At 55.9% G+C, this 18,600-nt stretch overlaps 1 protein-coding gene across 1 annotated transcript in view; it reads right to left on the bottom strand.

Annotated features, from left to right (window-relative positions):
• Nucleotides 1-740: 740 nt before the first annotated feature.
• MAPKBP1 (mitogen-activated protein kinase binding protein 1) overlaps nucleotides 741-18,600 on the bottom strand; it is a 49,868-nt gene continuing 32,008 nt past the window's right edge. The window contains exons 4-31 of the mRNA XM_082649264.1: nucleotides 15,257-15,319; nucleotides 14,975-15,032; nucleotides 14,067-14,237; nucleotides 13,549-13,686; nucleotides 13,112-13,294; nucleotides 12,384-12,544; nucleotides 11,415-11,604; nucleotides 10,693-10,839; nucleotides 10,304-10,479; nucleotides 9,433-9,524; nucleotides 9,041-9,166; nucleotides 8,590-8,660; nucleotides 8,297-8,418; nucleotides 7,947-8,022; nucleotides 7,725-7,836; nucleotides 7,488-7,551; nucleotides 7,092-7,226; nucleotides 6,748-6,884; nucleotides 6,488-6,543; nucleotides 5,190-5,426; nucleotides 4,551-4,717; nucleotides 4,175-4,320; nucleotides 3,856-4,053; nucleotides 3,621-3,705; nucleotides 3,041-3,324; nucleotides 2,222-2,818; nucleotides 1,697-1,782; nucleotides 741-1,078 (exon numbers count right to left, since the gene is read on the bottom strand). Coding sequence (XP_082505390.1) covers nucleotides 851-1,078; nucleotides 1,697-1,782; nucleotides 2,222-2,818; nucleotides 3,041-3,324; nucleotides 3,621-3,705; nucleotides 3,856-4,053; nucleotides 4,175-4,320; nucleotides 4,551-4,717; nucleotides 5,190-5,426; nucleotides 6,488-6,543; nucleotides 6,748-6,884; nucleotides 7,092-7,226; nucleotides 7,488-7,551; nucleotides 7,725-7,836; nucleotides 7,947-8,022; nucleotides 8,297-8,418; nucleotides 8,590-8,660; nucleotides 9,041-9,166; nucleotides 9,433-9,524; nucleotides 10,304-10,479; nucleotides 10,693-10,839; nucleotides 11,415-11,604; nucleotides 12,384-12,544; nucleotides 13,112-13,294; nucleotides 13,549-13,686; nucleotides 14,067-14,237; nucleotides 14,975-15,032; nucleotides 15,257-15,319 — 4,306 coding nt within the window. The 3' untranslated portion in view covers nucleotides 741-850. The remainder of the gene's footprint in view (nucleotides 1,079-1,696; nucleotides 1,783-2,221; nucleotides 2,819-3,040; nucleotides 3,325-3,620; nucleotides 3,706-3,855; nucleotides 4,054-4,174; nucleotides 4,321-4,550; nucleotides 4,718-5,189; nucleotides 5,427-6,487; nucleotides 6,544-6,747; nucleotides 6,885-7,091; nucleotides 7,227-7,487; nucleotides 7,552-7,724; nucleotides 7,837-7,946; nucleotides 8,023-8,296; nucleotides 8,419-8,589; nucleotides 8,661-9,040; nucleotides 9,167-9,432; nucleotides 9,525-10,303; nucleotides 10,480-10,692; nucleotides 10,840-11,414; nucleotides 11,605-12,383; nucleotides 12,545-13,111; nucleotides 13,295-13,548; nucleotides 13,687-14,066; nucleotides 14,238-14,974; nucleotides 15,033-15,256; nucleotides 15,320-18,600) is intronic.

Here is an 18,600-nt window from a genome sequence, read left to right as displayed (position 1 = left end):
CTACTGGGGACCAGGGCTGGAGGACAGGGAAGGCCAAGGGGCTGAGGGAAGGAGGCCAGGGCTTCATGTTTGCCCAGCAGAGGGCTTTACTGTCCTGCAGCAACGTCCCACAGCTGGCTCCACAGTTCCGGCCAGGAGAGAGGGGGCACAGGAAGAGACGTGCTAGGGCTCTCTTGGAGGGGGAACGGGAGTGGAATGTGGCGGCTCGGGCCTTGATATCAACTCAAGCCTCCTGATGGCTGGGAGTGCTCCAGAGGGCCAGAGGGCTTTGCCTTTCTGAACTGCCAGCAAGTGGGGAAAACAACCCCTGCTCTGGCAGCCAGGGGAGTGCAGCTGGTATTGGATTGGGCGGGGGGCGGGGGGGGGGGACGGGGGGGGGGAGTGGAGGTAGAGGTGAAGCTCCGTTGTTGGCTAAAGGGCATGGATACCAGATCACCTCTCACCTCTACCCCACTGAATACCCTGTGTGTGCTCCACCCCAGGGAGCTGATCCCTGCAGTAATTTCAAATGGCTTCTCAGAAGGGAGGGCCAGCCTTTCCCGATTTCCCCCAGATGAGGAAGGCTGCCCTCCTACTCCTCACAGCACCAAGATGACAAAGGCCCAAGACCTACCCCTGCGTGAGCCACTGGAGGGGCTGTGGAGGCAGGAGTTCCAAGAAAGTGAGGCAACAGTCAGGGAAATAAATTAATAAATACAGGGACCCCATGAGGAACAGCTGGGAAAGCTGCTTCCCCTCTGAGCACTGATCCCTGCTATCCACTCCAAGCAACACCACAGGTTTTGGTGAGTGGAGGAGGGGCTGCAGTTTGGAATCGAGGGAGCATTCACTTGGGACAGGCTTCTGGAACTCAGAGTCTGCGTTCCATGCGCCGCTCCACGGCTCGAAGCAGCAGCTCTGAGTATTGCTCCAGCAGGGCCTGTGTCTGCTCGGCGCCCGCGGTCCCAGGGCTCCCGCCTGGGCTGGACAACACGGCCCCGGCCAGGGCCTCTAGCTCCTGCCGCACGGAGGAGAAGGTGTTTCTGAGGAGCTGGGTGATGCGACTTTGCTCTGCTGAGGGTGTCTTGCAGCTAGCCACCTGCAACAGGACCCCGGAAGTGAGGGGGAGGAACAGTGGAGGGGACTGTCAATGGATATAGAAAAGGGAGGGGCCCTGCCGGTGTCCAGCCTGCCCCAAAGAAGGGACTGCATGCCCTGCTAGGTGTGGCTGCGAGTTGCACACTCCAAGACCAGCAAGTATGACCCGAGGCTAGGGGACGGAGGCAGACCCTGGGGGTGACTGTCAGGTCTGGCACCATCTACATCTTGTTAGCAACTCCTCTTTCAAATCTTGGCCCCTGCTGGACTGTCCCCTATGTTTAGGGTGGCCAAGTCAGTTCTGAATATGAAAAGGGATACTATTAGTAATTATACTTGGACAACAGGCACAGGCTGCATGGTCCTAAGCAAACTAAGACATGTGGGCTCTCTACACCTTACCCTCCTGTCTGAGGATGTCTCCAGCTGTTAGCCAGAAATGACCCATACGTGCTCAGTTCACGAGGCCTGGCCTGGCTTCTAACCCACTCACCTACTCAGAATGTTCCTAGTTGCTCCACCCACCCATCGGTGGAAGAGCCTTATCATTATGTTCCAGATACTCAGCTAGCACTCCTGACCTGCTCTGTCTTCCCGCCGGGGGGTACCCAACACGTACCAAGTGGTAGAGCTGCACGGCCTGGCGCACACTGCCCTGTAGCTCTGCCACAAGCTGTTCGCACTGCTCCAGGCTCACGGCTGGTTCTGGGAGGGACAGACAGCTCAGTAAGACCCAGCAAAGCTGCTCCTTCAGGCCTCCCCACCCAGGGGTCACTCAGAGGAAGAGAGGCCTACCCCCACCCCACCCAGCATCGCACGCCCTCAGTCCCTTCCTCTTGCCTCCTTCCTTCCCGACACCCTCCCAACACCACCCAGGAAACAAGGTCCAGAGGAAAGGGCCAGCTCCAGCTCCAGTCCCAGGGGCCGGAAGGCACCGAAGGGGCAAGTGGGTCACAGGGAGATCATGAAGGTCGGCAGGAGTGTCTCACCATCAGGGGTGTGACTTAATGGACCGAAACAGGAGCAGACAGGACGAAATACGCCAGAGGCTGGATGCACAGAAATGGGATGGAGCCAGAGACTGGCCAACAGACACGGGAGAGAGAGGACGGGGCAGGAGATGAGAGCTGGGAGCTGTGCACACCTGAGTCCCGGCTCTGGGCTGCCCCCGGCCTGGTGCGTTCCACAGGGCTGGGAGTCTTCTCAGGGGGTGGGGACTGCAGGCTCTCAGGGCCTCGGAGGAGGATGCTGACCGGCAGCTGCTGGGCACGGGGACTGTTGGGCCCAGGCTGAGCCTGGCCCTCGGTCCTAGGCTTGGGAGTGGCACCCTCCCCCAAACAGGCCCGTCTCTCAGATGTACTGTGAGCCTTCGCTAGGCCCACTGGGGGGCCAGGCTGTTCTGCCTCACCAGGGGCCTGGCCCTTGGTAGCAGGTGAGAATGTGGCCAGGGTAGGGCGATCAGGCAGTGGCTTTGGGATATCCAGGACCAGGTGAGCCCGGCTGGGCAGGGCCAGCTTGCTGAGTGGCGAGACTCGGATGGGGGCAGGAGCTTGAGGTTCGGCAGCCAGGCCCAGGTTCTCCCCAACAGAGATGCTGCGGGATATCTTGGCCATGGAACTGGTGGTGGGGTTCCGGTAGGAGTGGGGCTGAGACAGACGGCTGTCAGCTTGGGGCAAGGAGCACAGGCGCTCCTGGGCCTCCATCTCCTGTAAGAGCAACGGGCCTGGTGGAGGGGCCTCATCTGCAGGGGAGACAGAGACATACACAGGTCAGGTGGTGAGGACGGCGTCCCGGGTGCTAAGGCTCAACTCTCCAGGAGCTGCTGTGCCCTGCACATACCCACTAAGGGGCTCCCACTGGCAAGCACAGTGACACATCAGGGCCACGTGAGGCCACCTTCCTCTAGCACGCCCATGGGCTCCACGCTCCCCACACCTAGAGCTGAGCCCCCCAGGCTCCTCACCCTGTGGCACCAGACTCTGCACCGACTGGGCTTTCTGGAGTCCACCTGAGGCGCTGGCTGTGGCCACTCTCTTGGGGGCCCAGCTACTGTCCCGGTTGAGATGGCGTCGTGGCAACAGCACAGGGGCTGCCTGCTGGGGGCCAGGGTTCCCGAGGGAAGGCCCCGCCTCCGGGGGTGCTCCTGGAGGATTGGCACCACTGCCTCTCAGCTGCTCACCAGAAGCCTGCGGCACCTGGGCTGGCCTCGATGTCATTGCCAGGCTTGAGGAAGATGGGGATGGTTCCCTAGGGAGGAAATGTGGAAGAAGGCCCAGAGGAGGCTCAGGGCTCCTCCCTGCCAAGACGGGGAGAAGCTCTCACAGCACTAACGAGGCACTAGGAGAGAAGGGTGGGCACAAAGCCAGCCAGGACAGCTGTCCCAAAACTTGGAGTGCACAGTGCTGCTGGGCATGGAAGACAGAGCCTTGGAGAGAAGAGGGCTGCAGGCTGCCCCAGGCGCAGGGCTGACCCTATTGGGAGCACTGCGAGGTTAGGAGAACTAGAGCTCCTTGTAGGAAAGTGAGCTGCTGTGGGGACAGTACCTGAGTGCGGGGCTCTGCACTTGCAACAGGAATCGTGAGGAGATGCTCCGAGACTCTGTCCGCTCTGGTACCCGGACTGGGCCCCCTGCCAGGGTGACAGAAATCAGGAGCTGAAGCAAGCTCTTGCCCAGACTCTGTCTCCCCTAGAAGGCAGCCCCTGGGCATGGCCTGCCCTTGGACCCTCAGCGGGGCAAGGGGAAAGAAGGGTAGATTGCGGTGACCAATGTGACCACACCTGGAGCAGCCCCATTGGCCAGAGTCTCAAAGTGCTGTTTTAGAAACTGCTCCTGGTCCGGGGTATGGGGGCTGCCTTCCTGCACCCCGTAGGGGCCAGTGCCTCCCTCCTCTTCCTCCTCTTCCTCATCACCCTCGGCTGGCTCTTCAAGGTCTGAGGAAATGCCATCCACACTCAGGGGCTCCGTGCTCTCGGAGTCTGGATGTGGGGGAGGGGGAGAGAAGCATCACGCTGCAACCCTCTGTCGCCAGAGCCTCCACTCCCACCTCAGTCCACTGACCCGCGTGGTCCCGGCCCTCCCTCAGGGCTGCAGCCTCACCTTCATTGGGATGCTCAGGGCTGGAAAGGCGACTGCTGCTGAAGTCCACGGAGCAGGCACTATCAGGGCTGTGCTTCTCTGAGCCCCTGCTGCCGGCGTACACTCTTCCCAGGCTCCCTCGGGCTGGTGCCTGCACCTGGAACTCACTGCCAGAAAGGCCAAGAGGGGAAAGAGGAGGCAGTGAGCAATGGTGAGCAGCAGCCCCACTGGACCCCTGCCTTCCTTCTGCCCCACCCGTGAGCAGGACTGGGGATGAGGCAGTGGTGGGCAAGCCCTGAGTGCCTGGGGCCAGCCCCCCACCCAAATACAGAACCCTCGGAGGGAAGGGAAGAAGAGGCGGGTGGTGCATGGCCCCAGAAGTCTGCAGGACCCTTGCCTGGTATCCAGGGTGGGGCTGTCACTCGGCTCCGGGTAGACAATACCGTCTTCGATGGGTGCAGGCTCCAGTTCTTGGGCAAAGACCCCTTCATCTTGGGACAACAATCGGATAATGTGGGGGCAGGAACAGGGTTGGGAAGCCTGAGGCCGGGGGCGCTTTTCATTCTGGAAACACACAAAGGGAAACACACATTCTGGAAACATCACTGGGGTTGCTGACGTGAGTGAGGGTCTGGGAGAGGAGGTGGAGGTGGGCAAGGATCCAGGGGGCACCAATTCTGGGGGAAGCTCCGACTCTGAGGACAGACACCGAAAAGCCAGGCTGGGTTCCAACTAGTGTTCTTGAGCTTCTGGAAGAACTACATTAGCACTCTGGGCTGCCAACCTCCAGCCACCACTTCATATCATGAGCCCTCCAAGGAACCCAGCCCAGGACAAAGGCTACCCTTTGCTTCCGCACCCCAAGCACCGTACCGCACAGCCTAGCCAGCCCCACCTGACTTTGCAGCTCAGGTTACCCATGTCCCACAGAGGCAGAGCAAGCACAGCTGGACCAATGCTCAGGCCCCAGCTGCTGGCACAAGGCTGGCTAAAGCTGCTTGGAGATCTCTAGTTCGCTGGGAGAAAGCGGGCTCACCTGGCTAGCATGTGAGGTCTCAGGGGCCTGCCGACCATGCTTCCCAGGACCTGAAGGGCTCACAGCCGGAGAGTCCTGGCTAGGGCCCCGAGGAGTTGGGGCCAGCGCCTCCAGCTGCCGCAGGTCCAGCATGGAGCGAACACTCAGCTCCACGCCTGGCTGAGCCCAGCGCCCCCTTCTTCTGGGTCCTTGGTTGGCTGCAGGAGCTGGATCCAGGAACTCCTCTGTCTCCTGTGCCTGGTGTGGGGAGGGGGTAGGAGAGGAATAACAGTAACAATCAGTAACAACAGTCTTAGCAAACACTCACACGTCACCTACTGTGTGCCAGGCACTTTACACGTATTAGTTCATTTAATCCTCACAACCACCTTATGAAGGAGGTACTACCATTCGCCTCACACGTACAGATGGGAAAACTGAAGCACAGAGGCCTTAAGTAACTTGTCCAAGTCCCAGAGACAGTCTGCCTGCAGGTTACAGCTCAGGTAGTCTGGCTCCAGAGTTCAGGCTCTCAGCTTCACTCTCTGTCCTGTCCTAGAGGACCTTCTGGTCTTCGTCCTCACCGGTGTCATGGACACCTCAGAGCTGGGAGTCTCTAAGAGGCCCCCACTCTGAGGACAGCCCCAAGTCCATTCACAGCACCAAGGACAAACCAATGGCCCCAGCCTGAGACACATGGCCTGGTCAGAAGGCACCAGACACCACACCACCATCATCCCATGAAACTGCTGCTGACAATGAAAGGTGCTGGAGCTTGAAACCCTGACGCGGGACAAGGGAAGGCTGGGCAGCCTCTGCAAGCCTTCATCCTCCTCCCGGCCACCCTGAAGTTGCCCCTCAGCTACTGGTCCTCTTAAGGCCTTTTCCCTCTAACTCTTCTGGAAGTCCTGAGCTTCTCTCTTCACCTGGGTCTTCAGAACTACAGTTTCTCCAGATTTCAGTTCTTTGGCCCTTTGACTTCCTTGCAATTTCCTTGTAACCATTCGGCTTAGACCCCTTTTCTACTCCCCACCTCAACATGTTCTTTGTTTACTCCCAGGCCCCCAGGAGGCTGAACAAGCGGAGTACTTCCCCTAGTGGTGACTAATCCTTGCAGGCCACAGGGAGGAAATACCTGGACTTCGTCACCCCTCACCTGGAACCAGCCCAGAGGCTCGAGCTCCCCTTCCTTGGACACAAGGGGTGGAGCACGTGGGCAGACCCCATGCCCAAATGCCTCCCCAGGTGCAGAGAGCCCTGCTTTCACCGTCCTTCACTTCTGGTAACCGTGCAAGGACATTTTAACGACGGTGACTCACCCGACTCATCTCCCAGTGGGACAGGCTTCGGGGCAGGGCCGCGCTGGGCACCGAGGCTAGACAGAGACCGGCAGTCAGAGAGAGTTTCGTGCCCACCCCCCGTGCAGCGCTGGTCCCACAGCAGCCCACGCCCTACGAGGCTACGACAATGCTCCAGTTTCCTCAGCTCACACTGCTCTCACCCCCGCAGCCCCCGAAAGGGCACATCTAGCCACTGCACCAACTGGCGCCTGTCTGGCCCACATCAGACTTCCACAGACCTGGCTCTTTCTTGGTACCCTTGGCAAGGATGGGCAGAGCTAGAAGTTCTTCTTCTTCAGTGCCCTCGTCTTCTCCCTCCTTGTCACTGTCTGATGAGAGAGCTAGTCCAGGAGATAGCATCGATGGGGCCTCATGCCTGAGTCCAAGACAAGGAAGGTCAAGGGGAGGGGAGACTCAATAGGGGAAGAGGCCAACATCCTGGGCGTTCGTGTGAGAAACAGGTATTGGGAGATACAGAGTTTCTGAATGGCGGGTCCAGAGCAAGGAGGAGGAACCGTGCCACCACAGCGAGCAGTCTGGATGCCCACCCACCGCTTGTCCATCCCCCACACTCTGTTCTCACCGGTTGGGCCCAGCAGCCCTTTGGGGAGAGGACGGTCCTTGCTGCTTGCCCCCCCGCTGGTGCTGCCGCAGCTCGGCCAGACGCTGCCTCATGCCGATGGTCATCTCAGAGCTCAGGCGCCACACGAATATGCAGCTGGGGGAGGGCCACAGAGGTGGGTGAGGGAGGGGTAGGTAGGTAGGTAGGTCTCTGTGGGTGGTGACACCGCTAGTACCCCTTTCTCCACAGGCTGGCAAGGAGACCAGAGCCACCCTCCAGTGCCAGGTCAGGCCCAGCCAATATCCCTGTTCAGCCCTACTTCCCAAGACATCACTGAGTCGAAGAGAGGGGAGGGACAGGGTGTGTTTGTGGCACAGAGGAAGAATCTATGTCTCAGGGAAGCTGGCTTCTGCTCACCTGTCCCCTGACACAGAGATGAGATGTTTGCAGTCGTTACTAAATTTCATGCCAGTGACAATCTCTGTGAAGAACAAAGAATACGGCCTATGAGCCCCCCTGAAGTCCCAGCCAAGTGTCTGTCCCAACACACAGGGAGTTAGCTAGAGGGGAGGGACAGACAGTTCTGCTGGGACCCAGGAAACTAAAGGAAGAAAGAGGAAAGTTCCAGGGAGAGAGTATCAGGGCTACACTCACCTGAGTGGCCAAACATGGTAGCCACACACTCGCCTGAGGAGAAGTCAAAAATGGAAAGGTTCTTGTCGGAACAGCTGGTAGCAATGTAGATCCCTGAGGGGTCTGTCTGCACCTGAGGAGTGGGACATACAGCTAGACGAGGACAGGAAGCACCAGTCCCTCTCCACCCAGCACCCCGTTCTCCCGTTCTCTAGCCCAACGCCCATCCTACTGGGCCCTTACCTTAATCAGAGTGCCATCCTCACCCTGCGACCCTTTAAACAGCTTCTTCTGCTTCCCGCTGCTGATGTTAAAGATCCTGTGGAGAAACACACTCATTCACATGAGGAGGAGGTCACGGTCACTTGGGTGGCAGCAAAGCCAGCATTCACCCGCAGCTCTGTTCTCTCTGGAAGCCACTCCCCAACACCAAAGGGGCTACCACCTCTTGGGTGAGGCAAAGTGCTCATGCTGTAGGCTCAAGGGGGCACAAAGTCCTGAACAAAAAGATAGACACAGGGCTAAGCTGCCTAGAGCTGACCCCCTCGGGCACGAAGGAATGTGGTCAGATGGTCTGCGAAAGGGATGCCCACCGAATATTTCGATCCTGGCAGCCGATGGCTGTGTACTTCCAGCTGGGCTCCACATCCATGTCATAGAGGGTCGTCTTCCGTACCACGTGGTGTGTCCGTGTAAACTGTACTCCATCTCCAGACTGCAGGGGTGGAGCATGAGGGCAGACCCCACGCCCAAATGCCTCACCAGACCCAGAGAGCCTTGCTTTTGCCGCCCTTCACCTCTCGTAACCTCAGGTAGGGGAATCGTAGCGACCCCACGCCCCACCCTCAAACCCATTGCCCCATTCAGGGACACCCAGTAACCTCACCTTCTGTGCAGTGCGGAAGTAGATGCTCTTGTCTGCTCCACAGCTTATCATGCGGACTTGCCCATCGCTGGCTATGGAGGAAGGGGGCCTAGCTATTCCCACTGCTCTCACCACAAGCAGGCCAGCCTTCCCTCTGCTTCCCTCCCCATATTCCCTCTATGGAGCTACTCTATAAGGCTGAGACAACCAATTAAACCAGGATGCTTCCCTCCAAACCTAGGCCTTCCTTTCCCCCCATTCTCAGCCAACCTGGTTGCTCAGGGTCCCCTGGACTAAGAGTCTATATTCCACCTGTCTTCCCATCCAGCCCCGGGCCGGCCAGCTGCTGTCCCACATGCCACTGTGACGGGCATACCCTTCTCACGGAGGCAGGACGCAGGTGGCAGTGGGGGGGGCAGGGGAGATATCGGTAGTAGGCAGAAGAATGTATTTCAATTGCCCTGCCCCCTACCTGCAAACTTGACAGCTGTGATGGAGGATGAGTGCTCGTCCAACGTCTGCTGTAGGCTGTACTCCCGTCCAGCATCCAACACATGGATCAGCCGGTCCCGGCTTGCTGATGCTAGGAGCTTCAGACCTGGGATTGGAAGAACTCCATCAGCCCACGAGTGCCCAGAGCAGGCCCCTATCTGGGTCCAGCAAAAAGGAACTGAGCCCCATATCCCTAAGCCAAGAGAACCACAGAGAAGGGATAGAGCTGTCCTCCTCTAAACCTGCAATGACACCAAATGAGTCAAAGGATTCTCAGTCCCACATCCAACAGCCAGGATAGAGGTAAGTGGCACTGGCAGGATTGGAGGAGCCCTGTGCCATTCTGGGCTGGGTACCAGGCATCCACTTTACCTGTGTCTGGCTTAGAGTACTCCAGGCATAGAATTTCTGAGTCATGGGCATCCACCTTCAGCATCTCATTTAGGGACTGTAGTTCATGCACCCTGCAAAGATGAGGAGAGGAGGGAGGGGGTCACTGCCAGGCTGCAGGAGGAGAGACTCACTCTGCTTCCTCTGCTACGTCCTCTCCCCTGACCTTTTTGAAAGCTTATTTTTTATTTTTGAACTTTCAGGTTAGAGAAAAGTTGCAATGAGTACAGAGGGCTTCCATATTTCCCTTACCCAGCTTTCCCTAACGTTAACGCCTTACGTAACAATAGTCCGGTTGCCAGAACCAGGAAACTTACGTTGGTATAATACTATGAACGTAAAGGCTTTATTTGAATTACACCAGTTTCGCCACATCCTTTTTCTGGATCCAGGATCCTACCCAGAGCCCAAACTGCACTGAGTTGTTATTTCTCTTCAGTCTCCAGTTCAAAGACTGGAGTCTTCAGTCTTTGCTTACCTTTCATAACCTCGACACTTTGGAAGAGCACTGATGCTCTGTCATACGTACCTCAATTTGAGTTGGTCTGTCGTTTTCTCATGACAGGACTGAGTTTTCTGCATTTTTGGCAAGAATACCACAGAAAAAAATGCTATGTCCTTCTTAGTGCACCATTATGGGCTTTGTGATGTTGATATGAGGATGTTAAGCCTGATTACTTGATTAGGATGGTTTCTGCTGGGCTTCTTCACTATAATTATCCTTCCCTTGTATATGAATATCTTTTCCCCAATCTTTTAGAGCCAAACTTTTCAAAAGCTCTATCCCTGGGGACTAACTCCCCCAGCCCAGACCATGAGAGGCAGGCAGTACCCATTCCAGACCTGGCATTACCTGAGTGTGCCCACACGGTCCCCTGAAGCGAGATGCTGTCCGTTGGGGCTGATACACACAGAGCGAATGCCCACTCGGGGATCCATCAGGGACCCATCAGCTTTGTCTCCCCCGGGCAGCTCAGTGTCCAGCAGGGCCTGAGTGTTCCCATCCACATAGATGATCTTAATGAGGTCCTAGTGGAGCAGGTCAGGAGAAGTGGATAAGGCAGGCCTGACCCAGTACAGAAGCAAGGGGAGAGGAATGCTGGACAAGACAAAGCCTTGGCTCGCAGGGGCCGGCCAAATAAGAGCCGGAAGATCAGGGTCTGGGGACCCAGTTCCCGAGAAGGCGGTGTGAAGGCGAAGGGACATGGGTGCTAGGCATGGAGTGGGGGCCCCATGGCTCACATTGCTGAGGATGTTTCGGTGCAGGGTGGAGCCATGCACCCCAGAGCTCTCTGTGTTCCACAGGCGGATAGTGTTGTCAGAAGAACAGGTGATAAAGGAACAGGGGGGCAGGCAGGCCTGGTTACTGTCCTTCACTTCGGGGTAGACCTGAAGGGGCAGAGGGAACAAAGTCAGAGCTCCAATTAGGGAGCAGTCCCTCGCCTGCCCACGGAGATGGAAGGGAATGACATTAGGAGCTGATGCTGGCCAAGGCTTAGCCCACTGTCTGTCCTATGGTAAGCAAGCCGTAACTATTAGATACTCTTCAGATCACTGCGGGAAAGTACATTAACCAAGCATCTCCCATGTACCAGGAACTCTTCTATGTTTCCCACTCACATTATTTCACTTAATGCTTAAAACAATTAGATGAATCAGGTACATCATTTCACCACGGAGGAAATGAGGCTCAGTCAAGTTCAGTAACTCATCCGAGATCACCCAGCCCAGGACAAGGCAAAGCTAAGGATGGACGGGGACACATTGGAAGAAGCCTGAGACATATAAGCACGAAAATTCAAGCTCAACCCTCAGGACCCATCTGAAGGTATGTGGACACACAGGGATGTTGCTGGAGAAGTGAGGAGGCAGCGGGAACATAACGTTCTACCTGGGGATCCCCACTTTCTGTCCTCACAGTGGTGTCCCGGCAAACCGGGTCAGTCTCGAGTCAGCCCACCTACCTCCACACTCCAGACGCAGGAGGAATGATACAGAGCCGAATACACCTTGCCCACTTTCTTGGGGTCCCTCACGTCCCAAACGTAAATGCTGTGGTCGTTGTATACACAAGACAGCCACTGATTAGTAGGATCAAAGGTCAAGGCAATGGTGTCTGGATACCTGGCATTCGCCACTCCAGAGAAGAGGCGACTGTAGGGAAGAGGACAGAGCAAACTGGTGAGTGAGGGGCTGACGAAATGAGGGATTGAGGGGAATGAAGACAGAAGCCCACCCATAAAGGAAGGAGCAGAGCACGGGAGCCCTCTCCAGATCCGCAGGTTTGGAAGCAGCTGCTTGAGAGGAAAAAGCTGCCTCTGACAGCTCTCAGCTCGGAGCTGATCCAGCACTAGCTGCTGGGCCATGGTGCTCTCCTGATGAACACAAACGAGGTCACAGAACACCAACGTGAGACAAGGTAACTCTGTGGTCATGACGGAGTGAAACAAAAACAAGACCACTCTGTAGTGGTGTCTGAGACAGATAAAAACAAGATCACTGTACAAACCACAAAAGTGACCAAACATCACCGTTTTCCATCTTTCAGGACTGACTGCAACTTCTTTACCAATTACAGCTTTAGCTCCATACCTTTCCTTCCACCTTTCAAATAAAATTAAAGGTCCAATTGTAGAACTGCCCCCACTTCCTCACAGCACCCAACCAGAGCAAAACTTCAGTCCCTGGAACCAATCCTAAAATCATCTAACACAAGCCCAAATCTGACACTAAGCCCCTCCTAACGCCTACATACTGAGACACTCCACGGTCCCCCACAGTGCGCCGTGTACCAATAAAGCCACATTTGTGTGTGTGCAGAGATGTTCCTGTAATCTTTGGGGGTATCGATACACCCTTCATCTTACACGGGCAAGGAAGGCTGGGTGCGGAGTAAGGCTCTGAAATGGAGGCAGGGGGCCCACACAGCTCACCTGGCCTCTGTAACACTGGCTATGTCTGTCCCCAGGGCATGGGGCCGGGGCAGGGTGCTGAGGAAGTGCAGGTTAGAGGGGTTGAAGAGGCGCACGGTGCCATCAGCGCAGCCACAGAAGATGTAGTCCTGGCTCACAGAGATGCAGTAGGCCACGGTGGTCTGCAGGCAGAGGGGCTCAAGTCAGAATGGCCACCCGCTCAACCCCTCCTCAACAGTCACCTGCCAAGAGGAGACACCAGCCAAGGCAGGGGGCGAGGGGAAAGCAGCCCAGCTGCTCTGGCCCGAGCCCCTCAGCTGTTATCTAGAGACGCCCCGCCCTCCAGCAGCTGGCGGCAGAGGGCTCACAGCCACGTGCAGATGGGGGATGGGAGTCCGGGAGCCTTCTAAGGCACTAGAGGTTTTGGCAAAGAGGACAAAATAGGAAAAGCCCAGCAAAGAGGAAGGAACAGCATGAGAAAGAGAGGAGAGTCTAGCACCACTTACTGTGAAGCTGTCTGTGTTCTGAGCAGAAGAGGAAAGCAGGGAAAGAAAGACAGAAAGAGCAGGGAGGAGGCAGTTACACAGATCTGCTTGGGCTGGAACTGGGCCAAGCTCTGGCTCCCTCAAGCCTCTTCCTCCTGGGGTCCCCTCTTGCATGCAGGGCCCAGGCCCTGTACGGACAGTCCTCCCCTGAGCTGAGACGCGGGCAGCCCCACCCACCCCACCCACTGGGACAGAGGTACTTACTCTCAGCTCCACCCACTTATCCAAGAGCCTCCGATCACTGAACTCGCACAGCAGCCCTGAGGACGTGATGCAGAAGGTGCTGTCCGCCTTCCTGCCTCGGCCACAGGCCACATCGGTGAACAGGTTGTTCCGCAGCTCCCCCAGCAGCCCGGAGCGGCCCAGCAGGGGCACGGTGGCATTCACCTGTGGAGATGCGACACTGTCGCCCACCCATCGCCCCGGGGCGCCCTGGAAACCAAGCCCTGGGGAGAGGGAGGGAGGAGGCGCAGCAAGGCTCCCTTGCCCTCTGAGACTACCCCTCGGCCCAGACAGCATCTGGCTCATCCAGAACTTCTGGATGGCTGTTGAGAAAGCAGAGGGGCCCAAGGGGAGCAGTCTCCTGGGGTGGGCTGAGTAGACCCTGGCCCTGGGGGCTACTTCCAGCCTGAGCACCTCACCTTTGAGGTCTTACTGTCATCAAGGTACCAGAATTTGATGTGCCGGTTGCCAGCAGTGACAAAGTAGCTACAATCTTCAGAGAAGGACACCGCAGTGACCCGACTGGACACCTTATTGGAGGCCACCACAATGTTTTTCTGGAAGGAAAGCCAAAGGAAGAATCGAAGTTCTGCCTCTTGGAGCTAAGATGAAAGAGGCTCAGAGGATGAAGGAGGGTTAGATAGGATTTGTACTTTAAAAAATGTTTCTTTCCAGGATTTACTGGTCAGAAAAAGAGGGGAGGAAGGAGAATCCTTTTCCAGAGGAGTTGAAGAGATTCATTGCCTCTGGAGGTCCTCGGAGGCACAAAGCTAGCCTCTTTCTACCAACACGCTTGGCTACACAGTTGCTTTTTTCTGCTTCAGGTCATTTTCTAGAATAAAACTGAGATCAGCAGGGTGGAATGAAGGGGTTCAGGTCCCCAACTGGCCCTTGGACCCCCATGAGGCTGCGAGACCGGCCCACCCGGCCCACTCACCTTCCAGGCCCAGACGTTGACGATCATGTCATGTTGGTAGCCCACAGAGACAATGTACTTGGCACTAGGGGAGAAGGCCACACAAGCCACGCCATACTTATGCTCCTGCAGCTCCGCCACCTGGCTATGCTCGGCCACGTCCCAAACCCGCACGGCAGGCATGTGCCCACTCTGCAGGGAGGCAAGAACTGGAAGTGAGGGCCAGAGGCACACAGCCTCCCCTAGCCTTTCAGGGTGGGGCCTACCTCTCCAGCTACTGGGCACAGTCTCTCTAATGAGCCCCCGGCCCAAAGCAGAGTGCTACACAGGGCAAAGGTGTAGAGGAAACATGATAAATATCTCAGGACAACAACGATTATCTGAGAGAAAACACCCCCAGATTTGGTTCAGTATCTCCGGGTGAGGGTCTGCGCCTCTGTGTTTGTTCAAAGCTCCTAGAGGGATCCTGATGGGCAGCCAGGGTTGAGAACCACCACCACCCACGCCTATGCCTCCCTGTAAGAGACTGCGAAGGGAGAGGTGTCCCTCATGTGCCCAGCAGGGGGCCCCCAGGCACAAGGAATATCTTACGGCAGTGGTTTTCAAAGTGTGCTTCCCAAACCAGCAGAATCAGCATGATCTGGGAACTTGCTAGAAATGCAAATTTTGGGGTCCCCCCCCAAAACCTATAGAACCAGAAACTCTGGGAGCAGGCCCAGCAATGTGCACTTTAACAAGCCCTCCAGCTGATTCTGATGCCCACTAAGGCTTCAGCACCACTGGTTGAAGGTGCAGCCAAAACCGGGATTTGGCATCCGTTCAGGCAGCCAGAGCGGCGGCAGCCCTAACCAGGCCCAGGACTGTAGCTCTCTGCTGAGGCCAGGCCACCCACCCTCTTCAGAGTACTGCGGCCCCCCTTCCACACTCACCTCTCCTGTGACCAAGTACTTGCCATCAGGGGAGAAGGCAAGGGCAGTGATGGTCTTCCTGCAAGAAATGAGGCAGGCTCAAAGAGGCACTGGCAGCCCTGCCTAAGCCCGGCTCCCTCACAGTCCCCTCAAAAGGCAAGACCGGCAGACACCAACGGCACGTGTGACATTTCCCTAGCTGGCCCTGGGGCCCAGTCTCAGTCCCCAGAGCCACAGAGACCTCAGACAGTGCCCTTCTCACAGACTCCAGGAGATGCCCCCTGAGGGCCCAGACCCATTTACCTGGAACTGTTGAGGATGTGGTGCTGTTTGTGTTTCCGGGGATTGAACAGCACGACCACACACCTGGGGAGATGAGTGAGACAAGTGACTTCAGCACCAAACCACAGCTCCCCCAGGAGCTCCAGGCCCCCAGGCCAGGGAGCTGGGGCAAGCCAGCTCAAGGGGGCTCCACTTGCCACTGAGGGCAACTGACCGCTTTCTTCTGGCAATTTGCTCTTCCCACTTCCTTTCCCACCCATAAGGGCCCATCTCTGCAGCCTCATGAGGGTGAAAGGGCTCTCTGCAAGTCTAGCCCCACCAGGTCCCTAGGCACCAGCGCCATCTCTGCCGCAAAGGGCAGCAGGGACCCAGGCCTTCCCACGATCCTTGCACAGCCCAGAAAGGGGGGCAGGAGGGAAGAACTCACGTGATTTAGGCAAAGCAGGCCACAGGTATACATATAGCCAGTGCGACATGGAGCCACACGTGTGTCAAGTATTTGAGCTCCAAGGAGTGAGGCCTCTCACGTGTGTGCCCACCTGTGTACTTGGCAGGAGCCAACCCCTCCCCAGCTCCCCCACACACCCTCTACGCGTCAGGTGATGGAGCGGGTGGGAGGCAGGGGACCAGAACCGCTAGGAGGCTCGGTACGACTAGCGGGAGGGGCAGAGAGAGCCTGAGAGGGCCTGGGGAAGCCCAGCCCCAAGAATCCCTGGCCCCGAGGAACCTGAGACGGACCCTCCAGACTGCCAGAAGACAATGGGAGAAGGCTGGGAGCACCCTCTGCAGCCAGAAGGTGAGTCTGGATGGGATCAGGCTCAGACTGACTTTCCAGAGGCAGCTCCAGAGGGGAGGCCAGGTGGTAGGACTTGGGGGCAAGAAGCGGGAAGCTATGGACAGCAGTGTTCTCCCTCAGGCTCCCTGGCTATCAGCATGCCCAGGGGCCCACAGCCCTTCTGCCTCATCGCTTCATCAGAACTGTAACTAGCTGACAGGAGCAAACGTGGAGCCTGCTACACCAGGTAAGGGGATGGGGAGAGAAGGATGAGAGGGCTACGTCCTCCAGACTCAGCCTGGTTTAGTGGGAAGGCACTGCAGACCCCACATCTGAAACCCAACGCTTGCCAGAAACTTGAAACGAAGGCAGGTACAAGCCGCTAGTGAGGGCTCAGCATCTCAGGCTCAATAAACCACTTCCATATGCAAACGCCACAGGTAATCACTGGGGACACTGGGATCTCGGAGGGACACCAGCTCTGCCCAGAACTGCCAGGCTGATGGACAGCCTTGGAATCCCTGAGTCACATCATCTTTTCCTCTAGTCCCCTCCCCCAAATCCCTCCTCACTGTTTTCTTTCTTCTTCTCTCTCCTTCTCCTAATCTTTGTTTCCTTCCTCCTTCTCTCTTTATACCAACTTCCAGTCTCCCACTTCCCTTCTAGAATGCCACGTCAGGAGGGTTTTTAAAAATATGACCCAAATCAGATGGCTTTGGAAACTCTGTGCCCCATCACTCTCCCTCCCCCATCCCAAAACACACACACACAAGCACACTTGTCCAGCTTCTGTGAGGGGCAGTCCAGGATACAGGGGGCCTACTTCCTCTAAAACAGCTAAGATTCATAAAATCTTAGAGTCGGAAGGAAGGATGGAAGGAATTAAACGCACTATGCTAGGTGACTTTAAAGATCACCTGGTCCAACCCTCCAAAATTTTGAGGTGAGGAAACCTAGGCTCCTATAAAGAGCAGAGCCAGGACTCGTAGCTCTTCCAGCGTCCAGGCCTCTTTACATCAAACACACGCAACTCTGATCTGTGTCACCCCTTGCTGAACATCCCTGGGGAGCTTCTAAGACCCAACCCCTTAAGTACCATGAAGGCCCTGGGTGGTGTGGCCCCTGCCCACCCTCCAGCCTCACCCTGCACCATGCTCCAACCACATCCTTTCACTCCCTTTAGCTTGCTATGCTCCTCTGACTCCAGGCCTTTGCTAGAGTGCCTTCCCTTGTCTAGAGCATTCTTCTCTCCCTTTTCCAACTAGTTAACACATAGTTCTCTTTCAGATCTCAGGTCAGATGGCCTCAGTATATGCTCTCACAACACAGTTGTATCAATCTTTTGTGACATTTATCACAACTGCAATTTTACAATTTTTTAATTTTAAAATGTATTTTATTGAAGTGTACTTGATTTTACAGTGTTGTGTTTAATTTCTGTTGTATAGTAAAATGACTCATTATACATATATATACATTCTCTTTCATATTCTTTTCCATTATGGTTTATCACAGGATGTTGAATATAGTTCCCTGTGCTATACAGTAGGATATTTATTGTTGATTGCCTCCTCCACCAGACTGTGTCTTCCATGAGGGTGGGAACTGTGCCTGGTTTTGCTCACTGTTTTGTCTCCTGTGCCTAGCAGAGTCTGGCCCATCACAGTTGTTCAAGAACCGTTTATTGAATGGATGAATGCCTCCCTTGGTCCACTAGCTTGGACTACTTGGGTATCCGTAGGCCCAGCTCTCCTCCCTACTGCATGCCCCACCTGTCTTCTATGGAAGGTGGCACCGAGGATCTCCAAATCCTCAGAGGCAGTGTGGGACAGTGGGGACACTGTGAGCTTTTGAGTCAGAGACCAGGGTTTGAGTCCTTGTTCTGCCATGTACAACTTTGTGACCCTGGGTAAGTCACAAGCCTATTTCATTATCTGTTAAAAAGGAGCCACTACGATCAAGCTCTCAGGACTTCTGTGAAGATCAAATAATTTTTTTTGGACACAGAGTGGGAGCCAAACAAACGGCAAATCTTACTATTACTCCCCCTGGAGCATGGAGAGGAAGCCAAAAGGGACTCCTGGCAGTGAGGAACAAGGTGCTCAGGGACTGTGTCAGGTTTTTCCTTCAGAAAAACGGAGGTGAGTCCTGTTAGGATCTGAGTAATGGTAAAAACTCTAAAGGAGGCTTCCTTTAAAGTTCTGGGAAGGCAGCCAAGGAAGGAGAGCTGGGTTAAGCCTGGGGAAAGAAAATATCTACGTCTTCATCCACTTAGGAGATGATAAGCTTGGAAGGTAGCAAGGAAGGGATGGGGGAAATGCTGAGGGAGAAACTACCTCAAGTGACTAGGACAGCAGCACAGAAGCACAGAAAGAGAATGGAAGTGACACCTCCTGGCTAAGTTAAAAAGCACCACGCGAGAGTTTCAAGGAACTCTAAGCACGAAGGCCTTCACTTCCTTTTATAACCGGTCTACTGCTCTTCACACAGTGGGCCCAATAATAAGAGTTACCATTTAACCAGCACTTTCTGTGTAGCAGGCACTCTGCTAAGCACCTTAGAGGTCTGGTCTTAGCTAATCCTTACCACA

This window comes from Grampus griseus (assembly GCF_964374135.1).
Source record: "Grampus griseus genome assembly, chromosome: 2".
NCBI classification, from domain to species: Eukaryota; Metazoa; Chordata; class Mammalia; order Artiodactyla; family Delphinidae; genus Grampus; species Grampus griseus.
Note: the sequence above shows the minus strand (reverse complement) of the source record. Positions and strands in the feature narration are given on the sequence as shown.